General features: G+C 40.9%; 1 protein-coding gene across 1 annotated transcript in view; it reads left to right on the top strand.

Annotated features, from left to right (window-relative positions):
- LOC143932951 (uncharacterized) overlaps positions 1 to 26,364 on the top strand; it is a 71,532-nt gene that overhangs the window by 15,454 nt on the left and 29,714 nt on the right. The window contains exons 3-8 of the mRNA XM_077455883.1: positions 8,863 to 9,066; positions 10,282 to 10,437; positions 17,743 to 17,865; positions 18,628 to 18,801; positions 20,386 to 20,590; positions 23,599 to 23,688. Coding sequence (XP_077312009.1) covers positions 8,863 to 9,066; positions 10,282 to 10,437; positions 17,743 to 17,865; positions 18,628 to 18,801; positions 20,386 to 20,590; positions 23,599 to 23,688 — 952 coding nt within the window. The remainder of the gene's footprint in view (positions 1 to 8,862; positions 9,067 to 10,281; positions 10,438 to 17,742; positions 17,866 to 18,627; positions 18,802 to 20,385; positions 20,591 to 23,598; positions 23,689 to 26,364) is intronic.

Here is a 26,364-nt window from a genome sequence, read left to right as displayed (position 1 = left end):
TTTTATTTTTGCATTTTATTTTTGCATATTAGTATAACACTCACGGTTATTTCACCAGTTACCACATCTAGTCCTACTTTCAGCTTTACTTTTTTTTTTTTTTTTTTTCTTTGCACTTGCACCTTACTAATAACCATATACTGTTATGATATAGAGATAAGCATTTCATAATGGGGTCACAAGGTTTTGTGATATTGTGACCTTTATTTTGTGATTTTCTGTGGTTTTTGGGTTTTATTAACCAGCACGCTGAGAAATATATACAATACGTGTTTCTGTGCTAAATCAACCAGCACGCTGAGGATTATATGTGCCCCCACTTATGTGATGCTCACTAACACAACTTAGCACATTTATGTCCACACTTTATTTGCCAGCATACTGAGAGTCCTCACATACCGGTATAGCGCCATATCTATTTCCTCTCTTTGTTTTTGCATCTTTCCACCCATCTGGGTGGAAATCAATAGAGGCTGCTCTTACCTTTACTTTGTACTCAGTTTTTATTCATCTTTACTCATATTTAATTCTAAGGTTCCATAGCGCAACCTACACCCCATTTAATGGTTGAAATAGTGACCACAACAGGTGAGTGTCCGAGACCACTGCTTCAGGTAATGGTATGCCTGCATATTTATAATGGTGTGTTTTTTATTTTAGGTGATATGGATGTTGTGGAAGAGGAAACTCATGTCACAAGTGCAAGTGCACATGTCCTCATCGGGGAGATCATGGTGTGCAATTGGGATTTAGAAAATATAAAGGAAAACATCAATGGTGTTTAACAAAAAATGAAGAACATCATTAATGTTTTAGGCATAATCTAAAACACACAAAAAATTGTACCTTGTTTACATTAATTCAAGTTTTAAAGTATTTTAAAAGTCACATTTTAAACATATTGTGTCAACATGTGCTATCTGCCATCACGGGATAGCAAGGTATACGTTTTGGGAGTACAACCCCTTCCTCGCAACTAAATTAGATGAGAGTAAGGGGTTGCACCCCCGAAACACGTCCATTGATCCCCCATGATGAGCTAGCACATGTTGACATTAGGCATGGGGTCAGGAGGAAAATCCACATTTTGACTCCCCATTTATGTGAATCTTCAAAATGTAGCTTTTACAGGGGTGACATCACCGCATCTGATGAAGGCAATACCAACACAGTTTTGACATACTAATTTCTGATATTGCCTTCACTTTCTCAAAGTTGAACTTTGTAAGTTCAGGATTTGTGTATGTTATGGTTTTAAACATGCCTGTTTAACCAAAAAAAATTATATTTCTAATGTCAAACATAAAAACAAAAATGTTGGTTTGTTCAAAAACCCTTTTCTAATGCACATGTGAATTTGCTTTGAGTAAAATGTTTTATACTCAACAATGTGTGGCTTCTTCTTTCAATGCTCAATACCAGTTTTTTGAGTAAGTTGGTGTTTACAGTGACAATGGGGGTTATTTACTAAAGGCAAATCCACTTTGCACTACAAGTGCACTTTCAGTGCACTTCCAGTGCACTTGTAGTGCAAAGTGGATTTTCTTTTAGTAAATAACCCACACAATGCTCTAAAATTGGCCCCAATCAGGCCATTTTATGCACTCAAAACAATTAATTCATGGTGCTGAAAAGGATGATTAGTTTTAACATTAATGCAATACATACAACAAAACCAATGTGCGTGTGTAGCAGACCCACAACAGAATAGTTAGCTGAGGAAGAGATTGTCACCAAATGTATCAAATAAATTACGTTTGTACTATTTAAGAAACTGGCCAAAAATCCCATTGGAGAACCTAGGAGACAGCTAAAAGAAACACAGTAAATCAAATGAAATATTATTTCAGTTTAAAATAAAAATGTATTTTAAAAATGTTTCTCAAACTCGCAAAGTACTCCAGAAATTTTTGTCTGACTTTGCAGGCGTATTGCAGGGGGGGCAAGCCAAGATGGCCAGCTTCAAGCGCCATCAGGGTTGGTTGATCGGGAAAGCTGGCCTCAGGCCCAACTAAGGCCACATAGTTAGTAGCATTTTTCCTTAGAAAATTGTGCATGATGTAGCAGACAAGGACTATATGGTTGATTTTATATTCTGCCATGTGGATTGGCATCAGGAATAGGCAGAACTGGCTGGCCATTTTGCCGAAAGCATTCTCTACCACTCTTCTGGCTCTGGCCAGCCGGTAGTTAAAAACCCTGTGGCCTGGGGTGAGGGTTCTCATGGGAAATATCCTCATCAGATGTCCTCCTAGCCCAAACGCTTCATCAGCAATGGACACAAATGGAAGTCCAGCCACGTTTTCTTCCACAGGTGGCAAGCCCAAGCCAACATTGTGGAGCCGTCTGTAAAACTTCATTTGGGCAAAGACTCCACCATTCCACATCCAGCCATTCTTATGAATGGCTGGAATAGTGGCGTTGAGACGTTCAATCCACATCACTTCTCTTTGCAATATAATCCCGTCCCAGTCACCAGGGTTGTCACAATTCCGATACCAGTATCGGTATCGGGACCGATACCAAGCATTTGTGCGAGTATTTGTACCTAATCTGATACCTGCAACCAGAAGTCGGCAGGTGGAGAGGGCGGAGCGGAGATGGATCTGGCAGTAGAACTATGGGTAAGCTGGCCTGGGCAGGGATGCAGGGCGCTGCCGCATATTCTGTCCAAAACGGTGACTGGAGCCATCACATTCGGTACAGGAAGTGACGGCTCCGTGTCTCCTTCAGAGGGTAAACATCACAATGCCCATTTTGGTACACCCTGCACTCGGCTGCAGTAAGCCAGCAGTGGATATCTTGTTCAGCCTATATAGTTTGGGCTGGGTGTAACAAGATGTCTACAGCGGGATTACTGCAGTCGAGTGCAAGGTGTACCAAGATGGGCACTGCAGCATACTTACTAGATGTTAAGAGACATGAATGATGAGAGGCAAGGAAGGATTTTGCAATGCTATATGGCATATAGCATTACAAAATCCTTCCCTGCCTCTCATCATTCATGTCATTTATTATGCAATTGCCAATAAGTGCTGCATTTCAGTGCCCGTCAGTGCCATCTATCAGTGCCCACAAGTGCTGCCTATCAGTGCCACCTATCAGTGTCCATAAGTGCCATCTATCAGTGCCCACAAATGCTGCCTATCAGTGCCACCTATCAGTGCCCATCAGTCAGTGCCAGCCATCAGTGTTAGCCATCACTGACAGCCACCTGTCAGTGCCAGCTATCAGTGCCCATAAGTGCCATCTATCAGTGCCATCTATCAGTGCCCATAAGTGCCACCTATCAGTTCCCATCAGTTCCCATCAGTCAGTGCCATCTATCAGTGCCAGCCATCAGTGCCACCTATCAGAGCCCATATGTGCCGCCTATCAGTGCCATCTATCTGTGCCCATAAGTGCTGCGTATCAGTGCCATTTATCAGTGCACATCAGTCAGTGCCATCTATCAGTGCCCATCAGTCAGTGCCAGCTGTCAGTGCCACCTATCAATGCTCATAAGTGCCGCCTATTAGTATCATATATCAGTGCCCATAAGTGCTGCCTATCAGTGCCATCTATCAGTGCCCATCAGTCAGTACCACCTATCAGTGCCTTCTATCAGTTCCCATCTATCAGCTCCCATCAGTCAGTGCCATCTATCAGTTCCAGCCATCAGTCAGTGCCACCTATCAGTGCCCATTAATCAAACTGTCTTAAAAAAGTGGTATCAGGAAAACCCTACCAGTCACCCTATCTTTGGCTCTGATGGACCATCTCCAAGACAAGAAACATCATTGCCGTTAGGTCAAATTTATGGTGTAGCCCAATATAGCGACCTACAGTGGGTAACTTGCCATTGCCAGAGTAGTACAAGTGATCTCCGATTCTTTGACAAAGTTCACGAATAGTTTTGCCCACACAGAATGCCTTGCATTTACAGGTCATCAGGTAAATCATCCCCAGTGCACCACAGTGTGAGGGAGTGCATGGGGCTATGGTTTTGCCACTCGGCAACAAGTATTTGATGCCCTCAAAAATCCATGGACAGCGGGGACATTGGCCACACTGAAAAGTATCACGTGGTCCAACCATGGGCTGCTGGGGGATCCTACAGTGACTACTAATGAGGCAGTCTCTAAGAGAGGAGGCTCTCTGGAACATTAAGTTAGGGGTGAATCTTACATGTCTATTAAGCACATGATGATCGGTGAGCAGGTGCCAGTGTTTGGACACAATCTCCCTCAATTGCTGATGATGAGCATAAAATTTTGTGATAAATTTAACAGTATTGGTTTGTTGTGGTTTGGGAGTATTATAGAGCAAAATTTGATGGAAGGCAGGGGTCAGCAAGGTGTCCACTAGGGTGTTTCATTTTTCCAAAGATGTGATCAAAGATATGACTTTGCTTACGCCCCGAGTCTCAGTGATGTAAAAGATAAACATATGCCAAATTTCAAGAAGATTGGATAATATTTAGCGTTGCACACATTGATCACTTTTATCAAAGCAGAATCTTTGGGCTTCACTTGATAAAAAGTCATATACAACAATGCTGGATGAAGAAAGTCCCATTCAAGGCTTTCTAGAAGAACGAGTGAAAATGGTTAACTACATCCAAAATGTCCTAAAAGACGTAAGTCATCCAAGAGAAGACTACAAAGAGTTATTACAACTCTAATTCATGTACCTAAGAGGTTGGTCTAAAAACTACTTCAGTTTCAAGATCCCAGGGGCACTGCATCAAGCAAGGTGGATGGCAAAGGCAATATATGCACTTAAAATTGTCCTCTTCACTAAACAGTTGAATATTCCTCAACGACAATTGGAAGGAATGAAATGGGTTGCACATTCTGTCAGCCTCATATATGTTCATTTTTGGCATGAGGCAATTGTAAGTCAATGGGCTCCAAAGGATGATTTGGATATGCTACAGCTTTTGAGTGCTTACCCAGATGCAGACATCAAAAAATGCAAAGAAAAAGGAAGTAAAACGATTAGAGGGTGAAAACATGGTTTTTGAAGGAAAAGACTTGAGCCATTTCATTACTAATAAAACAAAGACGTTCTTTGAATTGTTTGGGATCCACAACGTGACAGAATACAAGAGATTCCACCGTTCAAAGTTGATATGCCTATCATATTATCTATTAATCTTAGTGTTTAATAGTATTTTAAGTTTGTGTTTTCTAGTTTTCCCAATAAAAGTAATTAACATTAAAAAATCTTATTTTTTGCCTGCTTTTACAAAACAACCTCTAAATATTATCCAATCTTCTTGAAATTTTGCATATATCTTTTCAGACTCGGGGGAATAAGCAAAGTCTGCAAAAATTTTACAGTTTATTTTTTTCCATTAGAAAATGAAATATCCTAGTTTCCACACGCTGGACACTGGTGTCGGTGAGTGGCCTTGCAGGGTTTGTGGCCACCGCAGAGCATTTTTTATACTAACTTGAGTGACTGCTGCTATCACTGTTCCTCCTTCACCCGCCCGATACGATGGCTAGGCTCAGCCGCTCAGCTCCAGTGTCCCTCCTCCTGGAGATGTAGATCCGTCCCATGCTGCCCACTCAAGGGGAGTAGTGGTGGAGTCCTGCGTGCTGAGTGATCTTCAGCAGCTGTCCAGTGCAGGAGAAAACCACCAGAGAAGAACAGACAGCCAAAGAGGAGGAAACTCAGCCTCAGACGAGGCAACATATTTAAAGCGGAGTTCCACCCAAAAGTGGAACTTCCGCTGAACGTATCTGCACCCATTTCCGTGAATAGACTCCCGCGGGAGTCACGCCCCTTCCCGCACTCCCCCCACTGTCTCCTGGGAAACACACAGGTCCCAGGAGATAGCGGGGATCACTTACGATGTGCAGCGCAACTCGCGAATGCGCAGTAGGGAACTGGGAAGTGAAGCCGCAATGCTTCACTTCCTCATTCCCTCAATGAGAATGGCGGTGGCAGCAGCCGAGAACCGAGCAATTTCTCAGCTTCGGCTGCCGACATCACTGGACCCTCAGACAGGTAAGTGTCCATTTATTAAAAGTCAGCAGGAGCAGTATTTGTAGCTGCTGGCTTTTAATAAATTTTTTTTAGGTGGACTCCCTCTTTAAGCAGAAAATAATAAGTTAAATTGTAGGTGCTGCTAGTACAATGATATAAAAATATATATTGTGATCATGTACTGTGATTTGAAAGCAGTTCTCATTTATATAAGCATGTTGATGATTGATGAAAGGATCTATAGAGTGGACTAAATTATTCATTGTATGTGGAGTTAACTGCTGGACGCAGTGGCTGGCTCTGAAATGTTAATGTAAGTCAGTAAAAAGCTGCTCAGTGTATGTTGTGAATCTGGCCTGCTCTAAAGGGGGTCCTGCCCTGGCCTGCTCTAAAGGTGGATCTATATAGGGGAGGGGACCCTGGCCTGCTCTAAAGGGGAGCCATGGGGGACCCTGGTCTGGCCTACTCCAAAGGGGCAATCTATATGGGGGACCCTGGCCTGGCCTGCTCTAAAGGGGATCTATATAGTCCAGTTTCTCGATGTCCACCAGCACACACTGATCGCTCAGTAAATAGGCAGAAACAAGGCAGATTGCCATTCTATCAGTACAGAAGGCTGTTCCTGTGATTCCTCCTGATTATATTCTGGCTACGGTTCACACCAGTCTCATTTCTCCTTTGGGTGTCCAAATAATTGGCGCTCAGGTCCATGCTCCTCCTGAGAAACCTTGTGACCACTGCTTTGTCCCTGAGAGTCTCCATACAGCCACCCTGGAAAGATTCAACTGTTTTGGGCCATTTCCCAACAAGTCTGGTGGCCTAGTTTAGGCGCTGATGTAGTCACATTCATAGCTGCTTGTTCCCTGTGTGCTCAGAGTAAGATACCACAACATCTTTCAGTGGGCCTCCTACAACCCGTTCCCAATGGAGAAAGGCCTTGGACCCACCTGTCAATAGATTTCATTGTGGAGTTACCCAGCTCTCAGGGCAAAACAGTTATCCTTATGGTGGTTGATCAGTTCTTGAAGATGTCTCATTGTATTCCACTTAAGAAGTTGCCCACATCTAAGGAACTGCCTTCCATTTTTGCTCGGGATATCTTTTGCTTACATGGGCTACCCAAGGTGATTGTCTCGGACAGGGGTAGTCAGTTTTGTATTCCAGTTCTGGTGAGCCTGAGGAGCATCTCTGTGGTCTTCATTCCACTTGGGCACAAGTCCAGGAAGCTTTGCAACATGCCAATGATAGGTACAGACTCTATGCTGGTCACAGACGCCTGCCTGCGCCTTCCTACCAGGTTGGGGACAGTGTCTGGCTGTCATCTCACAAACTCCAACTCCATGTTCCCTCACTGAAGTTGGCACCTCGGTTTATTGGGCTTTTCCGTATTCCTCGCAGGATTAACCCAGTGTGTTAAGTTTTAGACCTTCCTTCTAATATGCGTATCTCAAATGTATTCCATGTCTCCTAATTAAAACCTTTGGTCTGCAACCGCTTTACCACCTCAGTGCCATGTCCTCACCCAGTACAGGTTAAGAACCATGAGGTGTATGAAGTACAGTCCATTGTTGACTCCTGTAGTTTCCGTGGGCGCATGCAGTACCTGGTGCATTGGAAAGGGTACGGTCTGGAGGAGCGTTCTTGGGTCTCATTCTTGGACATACATGCCCCTGTCCTCCTCTTTGCTTTCTATAGATATTTTCCCCTCCAACCTGGTGGTCCTTTGAGGGGGAAGGGTCATTGAGTCAGGGGTATTGTCAAGGCTGGACTCAGCCCTTCTCAGAGCAGGCCTCTTAGCTTTTGGTTAATTGCCAACCCCAATCTTTTCCAAGGTGACTCACCTGATGATGATATCCTGTTCCTCAGTCCTGCTGGTTACTTAAGCTGTTCAGTTCAGTTCCTCTCTACCTTCACCTTGGTCAACACATCTAGAGAATCTCTCCTGTGTACCTGTTGAAGATTTGCTTGGCTGACGTCCCTTCTGGTTCCTGATCCTGCTTGCTGTTCCAATATGCTGATTCTCCGGTTTCCTGATTTCCTGGCCTGTCCTGAAGTACACTAATTTCTGGCTCCCTGATGTCCTGGCTTGTCTGACTATCCGTTTCAGTTAACGAACTCTAGCTATGATTTGACTACGTTGCTCTGTTTACCTTTTACTATTATTATTATTATTATTATACAAGTGTGATTTTATCTGCAATTCTGTCTCGGGTCTGATTCATGGTTTCTGACACTGATAGACCTGTTCGGTTTGTTTTGTTCCGAATAAATATTCTGATAAATTTTTCATTATTTGGGGATTCGGATATATCCGAATACCCGAATTACAGTATAAACATAGTTTACCGAATGCTCCGAATAACAAAAATAAATTTGTTTGAATTTCCAAAATTCTAATTTAAATTTGAATCAAATTTTATACCGAATTCCATTAAAATTCGAACTGTAAACATATTTCTGAAATCAAACACTGTGTTTGTTATTAGAGTAACATTTCGAAATAATGCTGTTTTTGTTATGCCAAAGGCTATTTAAAGAGTCATTGTAGTCATTTGATGACGATTTTTCTTTATTTTTTTACTTTGCCTCATTCAAATAAAAAAAAGTATAACATTTTCGTTTTGACTGGTTCGAAATGTATCAGTTTGAACGTTTCAAATTGAAGAAATCCATAAATTCAAAGAAACATGCACATGTCTAGTCCCTGAATTTCTGCTTTGTAATAGTTCGTCTAACTGAATTTCCATTTGTACAAAGTCTGCATTTCAGATTTACTAGCTTTCTTTTCTAAGATAATTTGTGTTTTGTTTTTATATTCAGTGTGGTTGTTTACTATAACACACAATTATCATCTACAAAAAGAGTAATATTCTTGCCTCTTTTTAGCTACATGAGAAAGATACATTATCATTACAAGAAATGGCAAAGTGTTCAGAAACCAGATGCAAAATGGATTTTGCCATATGTTTTATGCTATATCAAAGGCATTTGCGACAGACTGTTATACTGCTACAAGAGTGTTTCAAGGCCCACAAACAAGATCAAGAGAAATTCTTCAAAAAATGGAGCTTGCACGACTCCACTAACACAGTAAGTTTTGCTTATAATAAAATGCAAGTTTTAGATTTCCTGTTGAAAGAGTTTTCAAGGATCTACTAAGATCAGAAAGAATAATACAATATGGAATGTATTGTTTGCTGGACTTGGCAATCCTTATTATTTGTAATACTTAATGCACAGAGAAGATGGAGTGCTGTGGGAGTGCCATCGTCCCAATACATACAGAAAAAGAATTGCCCTCCAAGTAACCAAGGGGCACTATTATCGGCATAACAGGCGATATGAACTAAAAAATATAATTTATAAAAATATAATTTTAAGGTCATTAAGGTCAAATTTCAAATTTCAATGACCATAAGTGACAATGAGCTTATAGCAGTGGGAGAAATGAGGTCTGTACAACGTACAGACTTGGCCACCTGCGAACACTTCTGTAGGTCTGTACGTCGTACGGACCTGGCAGTGAAAGGGTTAAGGTTAAGTGTTTTTATCTTTCCCGTATGTGTTTTTTGCTTACGGATAAAATTAGATGAAATAATGTTATGGTCACTGCTAGCCAGATGTTCTTTTATATGAACATTGGTAATAAGCTATCCATGGTTTGAGATTACCAGGTCCAGCAGAGCGTCATTCCCAGTTGGGGCCTCAATAAACTGGACCATAAAATTGTCTTTTAATAGATTTCTAAATTTTTACCCTTTATCTGTCCCAGCAGTGCAATTACTCCAGTCAATTTCCAGGTAGTAAAAAAAAAACATTATTATCACTGTCCTAGCCCTTGCAGCCCCTTCCATCTGTGCAAGGACCTCAGTCTCTATCTCCTCGTTAACACTGGGAGATCTTTAACACACTAACAATGATAACCTTTGTAGCACGCACACCCATATACAGTTCCACCCATAATGCTTCAGACTCATCACACGCAGTGTAACTAAGGAATACCTGTAATAACTGTGTAACTAAGGAATAGATTGCACTACAGCCTGGGAAAGAAACCACCACTTACCACTCTGCACTTTCAAGGTGACATATACTTTTACAAAAAATGTGCATTAGCCAGAGCAGGTCATGTTGTGATATATACCATGTAAAATACACACAGGGCTCATAATTGTAAGTTTTGTTTTTTCTACACACTTATGTGCGTAAGTTATAAAACACATAATGTGTTAAATATGTAATAATATGCATGCATCATGAAAAGATTCATCATCAAATTCTGTTATCCAACTTTATATTTTTAAGATGCCTTGCCAAGAAGATTTATTCCATCTATTTAACAACAAAACAGAAGTCAGATTTTTATTTACAGACTTGCAGCATGTCTTAAAACGAATTCAACTAAGGGAACGTCATCTGAAGGAATTTGCCAGTGAACTGAAGGAATATTGTTCTGACAAAGTGAGTATTTCATCCTATTTAATATTTTCTATGTTCATTTCTTTCTCCATGGTGTTTGAAATTGTTGAACTAATGGGGTGTATGAAAATAACATGGGTTGCATCACACAGAATAATAAATATGATTTTTTGAAAGTTAATTTCTGAATGTTCTCTATACCCAGTGCTTGCATCAGACATTGATCATGGGGGACAATGCGTGTCCTACACATATTAGGACATTCTATATGTAGGCTATAGAGGGGAGACACATGAGTAAATGCAGCCTGATGCTCAACACATCAACTCTGCTCATAAAATAATCCCCCAAACAATAAATATAGAAGAATTCATCACATTAATATTTATGAGTGGCCTCTCTTCCTTATGAGGGAATAGTCATTTTTACTTACCTTGTGTAACTGCTTTGAACAAAAATGCACCAGGCCACTAAAAACAAAACTGTGGCTCAGGGCAAGGTGTTTCCTTGGATGAGCAGGAGAGTGAGTAATAAAACCACTTGCCAACAGCAATACGTATATGTACGTTGAGATTTGCAAGTGGTTTACTGGGGTTATGAAACTATCAGCCATAAACCGGTATTGTAATAATGATATTTGAACACCCACCTAAACACTGTTCTGCGCCCTGGACCAATGAACACCACAATATTAAATGTAAAGTGCACAAACCTAATGTACACTTTAAAAGCAGCTACTTAAATATAATGGGAAAAATAATGGGTACAATATAAAAGCCCTAAAAAGTCCTTAAAAATATTGTAGCAGCGCTTCTTGTCCAATCTAATTGATCAGACAAGTTTTCATATATATATATATATATATATATATATATATATATATATATATATTCCAGAAATGAAAAACAAATAGTAGCGGAGGAGAACTATTAAAGTCTTTGCTGTGTTCTGTGAAGGAAATTTCCACCATACACTTCACCACATAAGGCAAACTTCCCCTATGGGGATGCACTCACCAGATATACAGCAATACTGCGCCTATAATTGTAAATATGCTTCTCCACCACTCCCCTATAAACTTCCACCAGATGTCAGTCTCGCTTAACAGGGGCTCCAGTAAACCATGTGAGAGGAATACAATGGCCACTTAGTGTAATACTGATAAAACATTTATTAATCCCAAAACACCCCCTTTATACAAGTTAAGCATACCAGATACTATAAAAATGAAGCAAAAAATAAGGTGCACTGTGCCTTTCTTTTCACGGTCACCGGAAGGGTGAAAGAGCATCCTCTGTGTACAGCAGCGGTCGGCTTCCTTGTTCCTCAGCCCATGGAACGGACACGTGAAGCACACACATCACTTCCGGTAGATCAAGTCATTGACACGTTTCGTCACTTCCTGACTTTGTCTGAGGGTCTCAGACGAAGTCAGGAAGTGACCAAACACATCAGGGGGTATTGCCTGTTTCAGCCGTTGACAGGCTTTCTCATGAAAGCGCTCCTTGCAGCTAATTATCTGGTGGATCATTTTCAGAAGCAGCGGGAGCAGCCATTTGCCAGTGTTTCTCAGCCTTACCAAGAAATGATCTGACAGGTCGCTCAACCTGATCGTCTCTGATCACCTCTATGGTCTTGGAGGACTGGAGCGAAGTCATGATGTCACTTCCTAGGGTCGAAGTAAACTATTTTTTTTTTAAGCAAAAGATCATATTTTTTTTACCTTCTGTTTTTAAAGGTAGAGGAGAGATTTGGGGTTTTATTGACCCCAGATCTCTCTGTAAAGAGGACCTGTCATCCCTTATTTCTATTACAAGGAATAAAAGTGATAAAACGTTTTTTTTAAAGGAACAGTGTAAAAATAAAAAAAATAAGAAAAGTACCCCGTCACTCTGTGCTCGCATGAAGAAGCGACTGCATAAAAAATGAGAGCAAGAACAATAATTCTAGCACTAGACATCCTCTGTAACTCTAAACAGGTAACCTAAAACTCTAAACAGGTAACCTGTAAATATATTTTTAACCACTTGCCGCCCGCCCTATAGGGAATTGACGGCGGCAAAGTGGTTTCATAATCCTAACCGGACGTCATATGACGTGATTAGGATTATGAGCCGCTGCGCGCCCCCGGGGGCGCGCATCGCGGCGATCGTTGTTGCGGGGTGTCAGTCTGACACCCGGCAACTACGATCTCGGTAAAGAGTCTCCGACGGAGACTCTTTACCATGTGATCAGCCGTGTCTAATCACGGCTGATCACAGTGTAAATGGGAAGAGCCGGTGATCGGCTTTCCCTCACTCGCGTCTGTCAGACGCGAGTAGAGGAGAGCCGATCGGCTGCTCCTCTGACAGGGGGGATCTGTGCTGATCGATTATCAGCACAGCCCCCCTGAGGATGCCCACACTGGACCACCAGGGACACCACTAGACCACCAGGGAAAAGGTAATAAAATCCATAATCCTCCCTAGACCACCAGGGATGCCAGTCAGCACAATGGGTGCCAATCAGTGCCCATAATGGATGCCAATCAGTGCCCACAATGGGCATCACTGATTGGCATGCATTATTGTTTGGCACTGATTGGCATCCATTACTATAACACCGATGCCGCCTATGAGTGCCCACCTGTGCCGCCTATGAGTGCCCACCTGTGCCGCCTGAGTGCCCACCTGTGCCGCCTATGAGTGCCCACCTGTGCCGCCTATGAGTGCCCACCTGTGCCGCCTATCCATGCCCACCTGTGCCGCCTATCTATGCCCACCTGTGCCGCCTATCTATGCCCACCTGTGCCGCCTATCCATGCCCACCTGTGCCGCCTATCCATGCCCATCCGTGCCGCCCATCCGTGCCGCCCATCCGTGCCAGCTATCAGTGCAAATTTGTGCCACCTATCAGTGTCTGTCTGTGTTGCCCATCCGTGTCGTCCATCCGTGTCGCCCATCCGTGTCACCCATCAGTGCCGCCTATCAGTGCCACTTCATTGGTGCCACATTGGTGCCCATCAGTGCCACCTTATCAGTGCCCATCAGTGTAGCCCCATCAGTGCCCATCAGTGAAGGAGAAAACTTACTTATTTACAAAGTTTTGAAACTTAAACAAAAAAAACATTTTTTTTTTTCAAAAATTTCGGTATTTTTTTATTTGTAGCGCAAAAAATAAAAACCGTAGAGGTGATCAAATACCACCAAAAGAAAGCTCTATTTGTGGGGAAAAAAATGATAAAAATTTCATTTGGGTACAGTGTAGCATGACCGCGCAATTGTCATTCAAAGTGCGACAGCGCTGAAAGCTCAAAATTGGTCTGGGCAGGAAGGTGTTTAAGTGCCCTGTATTGAAGTGGTTAAATTGTCGCCTATGGAGATTTTAAAGCATCACATGTTAGGTATCTATTTACTTGGCGTAACGTCATCTTTCATGTTTTGTTAAAAAAATTGGGGTAGATATTAAAGTGTATTTTTTTCCAAAAAAGTTGCCTTTGAAAAAAGACTATGCAAATACTGCATGATTTAGAATATTGCAATGATCGCCATTTTATTTTCTAGGGTCTTGTTTGGGGGTTCTAAGTATCTAACAATAATTACTGATTAAACAAAACAAAAAAGTGCCAGAAAAGGCTTGGTTGCACGTGAATAATTAAAGAGCTCAAATGGGATATTAAAAGTGGACAAATATACTTTCATAGACTAGATATTACATTATTTGAGTACCCAACAGAATATGTAACATATTTACTAAATTCAGGTTCAGGGCTGGATTTATCATTAGTCCACGTAGCCCAGTACTTCTGGGCTACAAAGCGGCAACTACCTTTCTTGTAAAATGATTGTAAATACCTTTCTTGTAAAGTTATTAGCCACACATTTTTTCCCATGATAAGTTTAAATCCAGTCACCTCATAAAAGCTAATTTATGAACTATCACAAAAGTTTCAAATATTGCAAGTCAGGTTTGGACCAGTAAAACAATACAAGTTTTGTGTAAAAGAAGTGATCCTTTCAGAAGGGAGAAGTTTTGGACACCAGTTGTGTGTCTTCAGGCTTCAGTGATGGAAAATCAGCACTGCTTAAATCTTTTTCCACTGGCTGTAAACAGAGTAACAACTGTTTAGTAAGCACAGCTTTTTGAAAGAACATAATGTAAAGCAGTGGTAATTTTTTGGGGGGGGGGGCAAATAGTATCAACACCCCCCCCCCAGTCGGTCTGGTCTGAAGCATCTACCCCATTCTATGGTGGGCAATGCTTCTTCCCGGCTTCACCGGTGGCTCCCCCTACTCAGCAGCACTCCCTTCCCCTGCTCTCCACAGGCATCGCAGCGACTTCTGCTTCCTTTCTCCTTCTCAGCGGCCAATTGGGACTCTTCTCTTTTTGGCCAATCAGAAAATGGGTCTCAAACCCATTTCTGATTGGCCAGATTGAGGATCAGTGTTTTAATAGTGAATATTAATTTGCTGTTATAACACCTGGGTGTGCTCGTAGCACAATGCTCTGTGCCAGGAGCCCACCCTAGTTTGAAGCCTATTAGAGCCTGTGGCTCTAATCGGGTGCTTCACAAAACACCCTGCAACTATAATTCATGTGCATGGGGACAGTGGTGCAGGGGGTGGTGGCTGTGGATAGAGGGGGTGGCACCTGGGCGCCCCAATGGACAGGCCGCCACTGACGTAAAGTATGATTCAAATGAATCCATATATTTGTATTTGAATTGCTGGAAGAATTATGTTCCATAATTGATAACAGGTCATCAAGTTGTACTAAAGGAAGGGGTTTGATTTGTAAATAATGAAATGAAAAGGGAAGGAAAACATCTCCCACTTTCTTAAATAGTGAGGGAAACATTAATATTGGTGTTTTGATTATGCCTCAAGGATTTTGATGAAGGTAAATCCATTATTTTAATGCAATCATTGTATATAAAATGTAGCAATGTAAAATACCAAATCTGCATATACACGTGTCTTTTCCCTGTATAACTATGATACCAAACATTTTTCCCATTACAAACAGAAATAGGCATATAAGCTAATATATAATCAGCTAATATACACAATGTTTAAAGCTAAGTTGGGATCAGTGAGTCAAATATGTAATTTTGCACTGGGGGGATTGTGAAAAAAATTTAGACTTCTTTTCTGTAGTTTTATTGAGATATATATACATATATACAGTATATCACAAACCCCTCACATTTCTATAAATATTTTATTATACCTTTACATGTGACAACACTGAAGAAATGACACTTTGCTACAATGTAAAGTAGTAAGTATACAGCTTGTATAACAGTGTCACTTAAGTTCACTTCAAAATAACTCAATACACAATCACTAATGTCATTGTCATTGTCCGCTGGCAACAAAAGTGAGTACACCCCTATGTGAAAATTTCCAAATTTGGTCATAAGTGTCAATATTTTGTGTGGCCACCATTATTTTCCAGGACTGCCTTAACCCTCTTGGGCATTGAGTTCGCCAGAGCTTCACAGGTTGCCACTGGAGTCCTCTTCCACTCCTCTGTGACAACATCACAGAGCTGGTGGATGTAAGAGACCTTGCGCTCCTCCACCTTCCATTTGAGGATGCCCCACAGATGCTCAATAGGGTTTAGGTCTGGAGAGACATGCTTGGTCAGTCCATCACCTTTACCCTCAGCTTCTTTAGCAAGGCAGTGGTCATCTTGGAGGTGTGTTTGGGGTCGTTATGTTGGAATACTGCCTTGTGGCCCAGTCTCCGAAGGGAGGTGATCATGCTCTGCTTCAGTATGTCACAGTACATGTTGGCATTCATGGTTCCCTCAATGAACTGTAGCTCCCCAGTGCCGGCAGCACTCATTCAGCCCCAGACCATGACACTCCCACCACCATGCTTGACTGTAGGCAAGACACACTTGTCTTTGTACTCCTCACCTGTTTGCTGCTACACACCCTTGACACCATCTGAACCAAATAAGTTTATCTTGGTCTCATCAGACCACAGGACATAGTTCCAGTAATCCATGTCCTTAGTCTGCTTGTCTTCAGCAAACTGTTTGCAGGCTTCCTTGTGCATAATCTTTAGAAGAGACTTTCTTCTGGGACAACAGCCATGCAGACCAATTTGATGCAGTGTGCGGCATATGGCCTGAGCACTGGCAGGCTAACCCCCCACCCCTTCAACCTCTGCAGCAAGGCTTGCATCACTCATACATCTATTTCTCAAAGACAACATATTAAAATTCTTTGGTTGACCATGGTGAGGCCTGTTCTAAGGGGAACCTGCCCTGTTTAACCGCTGTATGGTCTTGGCCATTGTGCTGCAGCTCAGTTTCAGGGTCTTGGCAATCTTCTTATAGCCTAGGCAGAGTTCTTTGCCACGAGGTGCCATCTTGAACTTCCAGTGACCAGTATGAGAGAGTGAGAGCGATAACACCAAATTTAACACACCTGCTCCCCATTCACACCTTGTAAAGACCTTGTAAACACTAATGAGTCACATGACACCAGGGAGTAAAAATGGCTAATTAGGCCTAATTCTGACAATTTCACTTAGCAGCGTATGCACTTTTGTTGCCATTGGTTTAGACATTAATGGCTGTGTGTTGAGTTATTTTGAGGGGACAGCAAAATTACACCATTATACAAACTGAATACTCACTACTTTACATTGTAGCAAAGTGTAATTTCTTTAGTGTTGTCACATGAAAAGATATGATAAATTGTGATAAATTATTTACAAAAATGTGAGGGGTATTTTCACTTTTGTGAGATGCTGTGTATATTTATATATATATATATATATATATATATATATATATATATATATATATATATATATATATATATATATATATATTTACATTATATTACCAAAAGTATTGGGATGTCTGCCTTGACGCATACAGTACCTGCCGCCGATATTGTGTTTCCAGCGCGATGGGATCACCGCTGCGAGGCTGTGCTTCTCGTGCTCGCTGCCCCCGTGAGATGCAGCGTATTCATAGGAATGTATTGGGGGCAGCGAGCGGGAGGTGCGACATAGCTCAGCGCTGGCTCCCACGACGGGGCTCACGGTTGTCAATCTCACAGTTAACAGCGGCGAGATTGGCACAATATCAGCAGCACCCACTGTACTTGTAATGGCATCCCAGTCTTAATCCATAGTGTTCAATATTGAGTTGGCACACCCTTTGCAGCTATAACAGCTTCAACTCTTCTGGGAAGGCTGTCCCCAAGGATATATTGTTTATGTATTACATAACTCAACAAATTAAAGATGAATTTTGCTTAATCAATGTTTTTATTCGTATCTGTGTTCTGAAATACTTCTCTCAGATCAAACAATGAAATATAACTAGCACAATATAATTTGACAGGTACACATTCTTGCATGTTTGGAGGAAGCAAATTGTCTGGAATATGAACTTCAGGCCTTTGTAGAACAGCAATTGAAACATCTAAAGGAAGAGCTTAAAGAGATATCTGAGAGTACCCAACAGGTAATTACATGTTCAATATCTAAAAATAAACTACATATGACCAAAGAGGAGTAAAGCTGCAGACCAGAGAAGTAAGCATTGTATGATAAAATTATATTCTAAGACGGTGGCTCTCAACTCCCGTCCTCAGGATCCACTAACAGGCCAGGTTTGCAAGATAACTGAAATACATGTCAGGTGATATCATTTTCTGCTCAGCGATTGCAGTATTGTGGTCTGCATCTCCCCAAGGTAATATTTAAAATCTGGCCTGTTAGTGGGTCCTGAGGAAAGGCGTTGAGAACCACTGTTCCAAGAGCATAATACTTATTGTTCACTTTGATATGTAAAATATGTGTTTTTGGTGTAAATATCCTGGCTAGTGGCTACAGCTATATCACTGGAAAAAAAAAATCTGTCATTCTGAGAATGCACAACTGTTAAGGCAACCCAGTTGCATCCGAGATCCTGGTCTGTTGGCCATGTTATATAAAACTGGCCTAGCACTGATAGAAATTTTGACATATATACTTTTATTGTACATTATTTTAATTAACTAAAAATATTTTCTATTGAAAATCAATTCACATTTTCAGTTAGTGTTTATTACAATTCAATAGTTACTCTAGCCTTTGTGTTCTGTTGTTTGATCTTTAAATGAGATTTAAAATGAATTAATTACGGTTTAATGTATCTTTTAAGTTATGGTAATTTCTTAACTCCTACTTCTGAGAATAAGTTTAAGTTCCTTTGCTTTTCCTTTTAATATATATTTTGTTACAGTGCAAAATGATGTCATCAGAACAAAAGAGGAACGTTCCATTAGATGAACAAGCATTATTCAAGCAAGCCAAGCAGGCAGAAGTGGAACAGGCTCACAGAAAACAAATTTTAGATGAACGCCTGAAACTCCAGGACCAGCTAGAACGGGGAGAATTGAGTGATTTGATGAAAGAGGTCAGGCAAAATTGGCTGCACTGTCTAAGTGCAAGTTCAGATTTTAACTAATGCTTTTGCAGCCATTCTCCCTGGCCCTCTCAATACACACCGCCAGGACTTATACAGTACAATAAAAAGGACCATAAGGAAAGCTAGTACAGATTTAGAAATCTTCTATATGATTAAAAAAAATAAAAAATAAAACATACAAATGCTGTTAAAAACTTCATAATTTACATTTCTCAGAATTTTGGAATTTTAGGTTATAGAAAAATAGTTGAACCTATATAGGGAAAATATAAATGTCCATGTATATGTAAGCTTTTAGTATGTTTGATATTTTCCCCTAAGCTTACAAGCAATATAGGTTTTATTAATTAAATGTTTCCTACTATTATTATATACAGTAGGTTCCTCTATAGAAAGTGAAATTCAGGGCTTATAGGGTTATAAAAAGATTTGTGTGCTTTTGATTTTCTAGTAGAGGTTTAAGTTGCTTCACTTCATTGGTACGTTTTTTTGTTGGAATCATTAACCCCCCTGGCGGTATTCCCGAGTCTGGCTCGGGGTGGAGATTCTGTACCAAAAGCGGTAACCCAGAGCCAGACTCGGGATCGCATCGCTGAATCCAGGGATTACCTTGTCCCCTGGATGTCCGCGCACTGTACGAATGAGCCGTGTCTCGCTCGATCTATCACGGAGCCGAGCTCCGTTCCCTGCGAGCATTGCGACGCACAGGGACGGAGAACGGCGCCAAATTCAAAAAGTTAAACACACACATTACATACAGTATAATGTAATTATTTCACATCCCCTTTGTCCCTAGTGTTCTGTCCAGTGTCCTTCATGCAGTTTTATAATATAAAAACTGTTCTTTATGCCTGAAAACTGGAGATTGTCCATAGCAGCCAAAACTGTCCCTTTACATCAAAAATGGTTTTAGACCAGCGAAAACAGCGATAATAAATTAGAATCACTCGCAGAATTGTGCGACAGCGATTTGTGGGGAGATCCGTCATCAAATACTGAAAAGTAATGACAGTGACAATTCTGCGACTGAGCAAATTTCAGTGTTTTTGAGTTGATTACGTTATTGAATAATTTGTATTATTGTTATATTATTATTTGGTATAATTATTTATAGTTATTTATTATATTATAATTTATGATTTCATTTTTCAAACTTTATCATACCCTGGATGTCTGCTAGACTCTGGTTTGGACAGATTTAAGTGAGTTATTCCTAAGAATTACAGGACTACAATATAAAACGCCACATTTCAATGCAAAATAATTGTACCGCTTTCAGCACCTAAAAACTGAAACAATCACACCGCCAGGGAGGTTAAAGTAATTGATTTTAATGTGGGGGCTGGGGAGGGGGATGGTCAAAGCAGCTTCAATCTATTACACTGGTTTGATTGTATTTTTTTTTTTTTTTTTTTTTAAAGGGATCTTCTGAAAGCTTGGTCTTTTCTAAAGAAACAATCAGACAATTCTGTAGAAATATTTTTACTATGTGCAGTCACTTAAAAAAAATTGCTGACCTAATATAACTGTTTGTTTGGGCCTTAATATTGTGTATTATTGCTTATATTTTAGAAACTTGTTAAGGAACACGATGAAACTATCACTTTTCTAGAGAAGGCTCTTCAACAGAGTCTTGAGATGCTAGATATGAAAATTGAAAAGGAAATATTGATAAAGAAAAAACTTGAAGAGTCCAGCAATCCAGATCTGGATATACCACAAAGAAATCCCAACTTACAGAACAGTGACCAGAAGATTCTGACTCTATTGGTAGACAGTATGTACATGGATTATATTGCAGTTACATTTCCTCCTGCCCAATCATACATAACCTGCAGGCATATAACAAATAACAAAGGAAGGCCCCATTTATAAAGTGAAATAAGTAAGCATAAGTAAGCATATACATACTGTAGCATTGTGGGAGGCTCTATATCACATCACCCAACCAGACACATTTGTCTGATGAGCCTGATTAAGAATCAAACGCTTGTCCTCCGAATCTTGTGTTATAATTGCCGGGTTACTGGACTACCATCCAATCGGAGGGCATGGTGCTCACACCAAAGACAGCTAAGAATGCTAGATGGCTGGGCCACTGGCGCCCTGGAAGCACCTTATGTCAAGCACCTGGCTATCAAATATGGGCTGCTAAATGGATCGAAGAGGCACCTTTCAGGGTATGGTGGCAGGGGAAACAACGGAACCAAAGCAAATTAAACACATCAGCAAGTGTGCAATGTGAAAGAAGGAGGAGAGGGAGAATAGCAAAAAGGATGGAAAGGAAAAAGGAAGAGACAGTATAGATCAGAGTCATTAGGAAAGAAAAGGGAATGTGTCAAAAGTAGAAACAAGGAGCACAAAGATAAAAAATGGAAATAGGAAAGAAAAATGTCTTTTATAAAAAGGTAAAAAAGGAGAAACAGTAAAATTGGAGGCAATCAGGAAAAATAAGGGATATGCCACAAAGATGAAAGGGGAAAAACAAGGAGGAGGGGGATGGGAGAAAAAAGAGGCAAGGGAAGAGAGAAATAAGGAAGCAGCAAAGGCACATTCCTGAAATGTGTGATACATCACGTATAACCAAATTTCTTCTGTCACTGTCTTTAGAGCAGATACATGAAACCCTTGTGAACTGTGAGATGGGAAAGCTCTTTAAAATATTTTTAGGGTGTACATTTCAGGAATGCAGTAATGTATTCCAATTGGTAGTTTTTGTGTAAATGGATGTGCTTTCTGCATTTCACCTTATACTAGTTGTGCATGTTGTACATCAAGATAAACTATGATTAGCCAGGGCTATTTACTGTTTATTTCTGCATTCATTTTAGTGGGATTTAGGATGTCATATGATGCCTGCTTGCGCAATATGTTTTTGCTACTCTATGATGTCAGAGGTTTGGGGGGGCAGTTCCTTTCTCTGATTGATGGATGGTTCATAAAATAGTTTTTCATTGTATTTTGCACTCAACACATGGCTAATGAAGAGGGTCTGCATGGCCCCAAAAAAATTGCACAATATTAACACTATCTTGTGACAGTCTCAAATAAATGTTTGGACATTATGATGATCCATGGTGTGCTGGCAATATACACGTTTATACATGGTGTCACCAGTCTTCAGTTGGTATCTGCACTCACTTACTCTACGGCCTTTTCCAGGAATATGTGCGGTGGGAATATTGCGCATTCTTCATCTATCCTTAATAAGGGTCTAATGAGGGTCTGGTATAGATGTTAGTGAGAGACACCACAAAAACAAAAAAAAATCAGCATGGGTTTACCCTTAAAAATACATACCACACCCTTTTTGCTTAATGAAGGTCTTGTATGGATGTCAAGGAGGACACTAAGCAAAAAAATAAATAAAAATGGTGTGAGGGCCCCCTTAAATTCCATTTCAGACTATTAGAGTTTGGTATAGATTTTAAGGGGAACTCCAAGCAAAAGACCAGAATTAGAAGTTTGGGGTCCTTGCCAAAATCCATGCCAGACCCTTACCCGAGCATGAAGCCTGGCTGGCTAGGAAAGGTGGGGGGAGATTATGGACCATTCATCCTGAACCGTACTAGGCCACATGCCTTTGCGAAGTACCTTGTCCTACTGTTGATGAAGGCAAGGGCCTCTTCCTCACAGCTCTGGCCTGGTGGTTGTGGGGACTGATTGGATTTTGTGGGCCACTTTTAAAATTTTTGAAAAGGGGCCTCTAGATACTATAATACCCCTACTTAGCCCCAAACAAAATGTAAGCAGTAAATATAGACAAACACTTTTTGAAAAGTTCTCTATTAAAAAAAAAAAAATCTCAAAAATGTCCCATAATGTAAATCTTTTGTCATTCACATCAGCTGGCAATGCAGATCCTTGTCAATCATGGCGAACGATGTCTGCTGACCCACCGGAAAAATAAATAAATAATTGCAATACATTTGATCCTGTTGCTCAGTCACAGCAAATGGCAGCTCCTGGGCCTTGCTGCCAAATGACATCAATGACCAAATATTGACATCATCAGTCACATTTGATAAACCTCCAAACAAGCAGAATTTAATCCCAACATGGGTTCAAACTGAACCCACAAGCAGGACTCTAAAGAGATTAATGCCATAACTTTCATTGATAATAGTAAATACAGAGACAAGTTTTCATGTACAATTTTTGGCATAGGCAGCACTGACGTTGAAACATTCATAAAAATAATGTTTTTAATGACAGTGTTGCGAATGTTCCAAATTTCTACAGAGACTGTAGGCAATGCACATGGGGGAGGGGGTGACAAGGTCAAGTCAACACAGAGGCAGTTCGGCTCTGTGTATCAGGAGTTCTGACAGCTGCTATTAACACATAGAGGTTGTTTTTTGCTAAAGGCAAAGAGGCTGTTATCTTAGAGGGACACAAATACTGTAACTGCAGACTTTTAATAATAGGACACTTACCTGTCCGGGGATCCCTTGATATCGGCACCCCAGTCGATTTTTCCGTTGGCTCTCAGGTGCTGCCATCGCCATTTTGAACTGCCCGGCAGCAGGGGAAGGAGTTGGGGGGAGTCAGAGGGGGAAATAGGCAGATAAGTGAAGTTTCCTCTTTTGGGTGGAGCTCTGCTTTAAACTCCTCTTTTAAACCTTTAGTTAACCCATATTGTTTATATTAATTCTCTCATCTTCCGCTTTACTTAGCTTTTCTTTAATTTCTATTACTTATAGGTACTGTATATTTTTAAAAAGATACCTCTATTTAATTTGTAAATAACTTAACCATGCTCTTGTCTATATTTGTATTGTGCAGATATAAGCATATTTCAAAAAGTTGACCAAATTGCAGCTGCCAGAACGACACTTTTAGTTCATCATATGTATAATTCAATGTTTCCTGCAGGTATAGTATGATTTTTGTTTTTTCTGTTGCTCTGGCATAATTAAAGTTTAATGTAAAGCTCAAGGATGCATCATCAGCTCTTGGAATGTTGAGTTTTTGGCAAATTAGTTCTTGGACATTTAGTGGTGAGAGTACCGTAAATGGGAAAGACAAAAACATGGTCTATCTTTTGCTGACTACTAACCTTAACATGATCTTTAAATGGACCCTAACACTTAAAGTAAATCTATGATCAAAGCATGCACTTTCATTTTATCATCAGAATTGTATGTGAAATCCTTTAAAAATAAATGTTCTTCCTTGTCTCCTATCTAGAGGGGCATAAGTCGTACTAAACCTTCTAGTTATACTGCTGCCTACAGAAGGGATGTACACTGACAAACAATTGTAACCCAGCCCAGGATAACCCCCTCCTACTACCAGCATGCCTTCATTTTTTTTGCTAGTGTCCTATATGTATGGACATCTTTTCTTTGGCTCTTCCAGAAAAAAATAACCTATTTTTTTTATCACTGTTTTTTCTTCAACATTTTTTCTCCAATTAGGACATCCCTGCCAGAGCTGTACCTACCATAGCAGCCATCTAGGGCAGCCTTTCATTAGCCTAGTTTTGGGGTGCCATACCCAGACCCTGCTGGGCTGGACATTATGGGTCTAGACTGAAAGTAACCTTCAGATTACTGGCAGCTTTAAATCCCCAGTTCCTACCACAGAAGGAGTAATACTGAGGGACGGACATCATTGACCAGATTGATTGTTGTACACCCATGCATTCAACATTGTGGCGGCATCTCCCCACTGTTACTCCTGCTTTTCATAAAAGTCACATAAAACTCCAGGTCTCGATTCATTCCTGCTGCCGTCTGCATTGACTTGGTTACCTCCAGCAATCTGACCTTATACCTGATACCTTCTGCTAGTTTTGTGAGTACCTCAGGCCTTGCAACATATCCTGAGCTACCATGCTTCATGTGCTTGCACCATGTCTGGTTCTAGACACAGTCAGGGAAGTTCCAGGTGCCTCCAGCTCACACTCCACTAAGGGCTCCAGTGCTGCTTGCAGTGTGCGTACTAATATGAACAACGTTTGCAGCCTTAAATCTTTGTGTCCTCTGCTCCTATAGTCTGTGCCATATTTTTAGACTTCCCTAGCTCTGTCAGGCATGACCGTGTCCTCTGCTCTGTCCAATGAGATTTTTACTTCACTCATGCATGATTTTTTTGGCCCAAATAATTCAGTTGTTTGCCGATGGTAAGCACAGAGGCCACAAGGAAGCTCCTGCACCCTCGCATGCAGACTTTATAAATGCCCGTGGCTTTATATCTGCCTGTGGCTTTACCAGCCATTTAACTCTTTACCTGCTGAGAGACTGTATGGTTCTAAATCTTTTCAATCCTTGCTAAGCGGATCTATCTCTGAGGAAACAGTTATCTGTCATCACTCTCAAAACTGAAATAAACAATTTCAGCTGTCATAGGGGTTGATTTACTCAAGGCAAATAGACTTAGCAAATAAGAATACCCAGTCACATGCAACAACAAAAACAGCATTATTGCTTGCACATGATAAACATATTCCCTCTTTGTCATCCCAGATGGTCCCTATTAGATTGCAATGTCTTCCCATTCCACCATCTCTAGTAAGTTCAAACAGACCATTATTCAAGCTTCTAGACTCAAAGATTTGATTGCTTCCTTCACCGTCAAAGCACATTTTACTAGATACAGTGAGTGCCTCTTGAGATCTTCGGCATCAGGATTCTGTGTCTCAGATTTGCCATTGTTGCCATCCTGGTGTTCTGTTTGCAAAGTCTCTAAGTTCTGTTCAGGCCTCTCCTGATATCATTTTTTTTGGTGTAACATTCTTCAAGCAGCTCTCTGAGTTGCAGGCAAACCCAGTTCAGTTTTTTATTGGATCTGTTTGCCTGCTGTTGTCCACTCCTCAGTTGGACTGTTTTAGGCTTCCCAAAAGCTTAGGACATTTTGTGGTAGCAGTCATTTAGGTGATTTTAGGATTGTACAATTCATGAAATGATATGCTATAAAGCTTACATGGTTGGGTTTATTTATTGTAATCATCAATTAATCATTAATAATCATCAATTTCTCAGTTGTGTCAAACTAAGTTACAGGGCTATTCCTAACATTAAACAAGGTATAATCAGTGTTTCAGGAGCTTTTTCCCAAATGTGACAGAATGTTTGGCTCCCAACAATCACCTCTTAATGAAGAACCATCTATATCAATCAGCCTGAAACTTTTATTCTTAAGGTTCTCCTGCTGAAAGTGGTTGTAAAGCCACATTGTTTTTTTCTTAGAATCCCCCCTGTTTGATAAAGTTATATGCCCCAGTGTATGTGCTTTCTAAAAAATATGCAGCTTTATACATTATTTTAGAGCGCCTGTGCTCACATGACCATCCGCAGCTCTCCTCCCCCGTTATGAGAACTACAGCAGGAGGGGCTGAAAACCCCTTGCTGACGTCAGACGGGAGGAGGTGAGGAGGGTGGTGGGCGGTCACGTGAGCGCCTAGAGGCACTCTGAAATAGCAAAGTTATTATACTAGCAGGAGAGGAGGAGTGGGGGGCAGATCAGCACTGAGACTAGCTGATAGCCAGGGAGGGGGGAAGGGGGAGAGACAGTGGGCTGTTGGAGGCACATAAACTGACCACGGTA

The sequence above is a fragment of the Lithobates pipiens genome, unplaced genomic scaffold, assembly GCF_037356315.1.
Source record: "Lithobates pipiens isolate NorthernLeopardFrog02 unplaced genomic scaffold, aLitPip1_a1.2 Scaffold_27, whole genome shotgun sequence".
Taxonomy (NCBI): domain Eukaryota; kingdom Metazoa; phylum Chordata; class Amphibia; order Anura; family Ranidae; genus Lithobates; species Lithobates pipiens.
The sequence above is the reverse complement of the archived record's forward strand: the minus strand, read 5'-3'. Positions and strand labels throughout refer to the sequence as shown.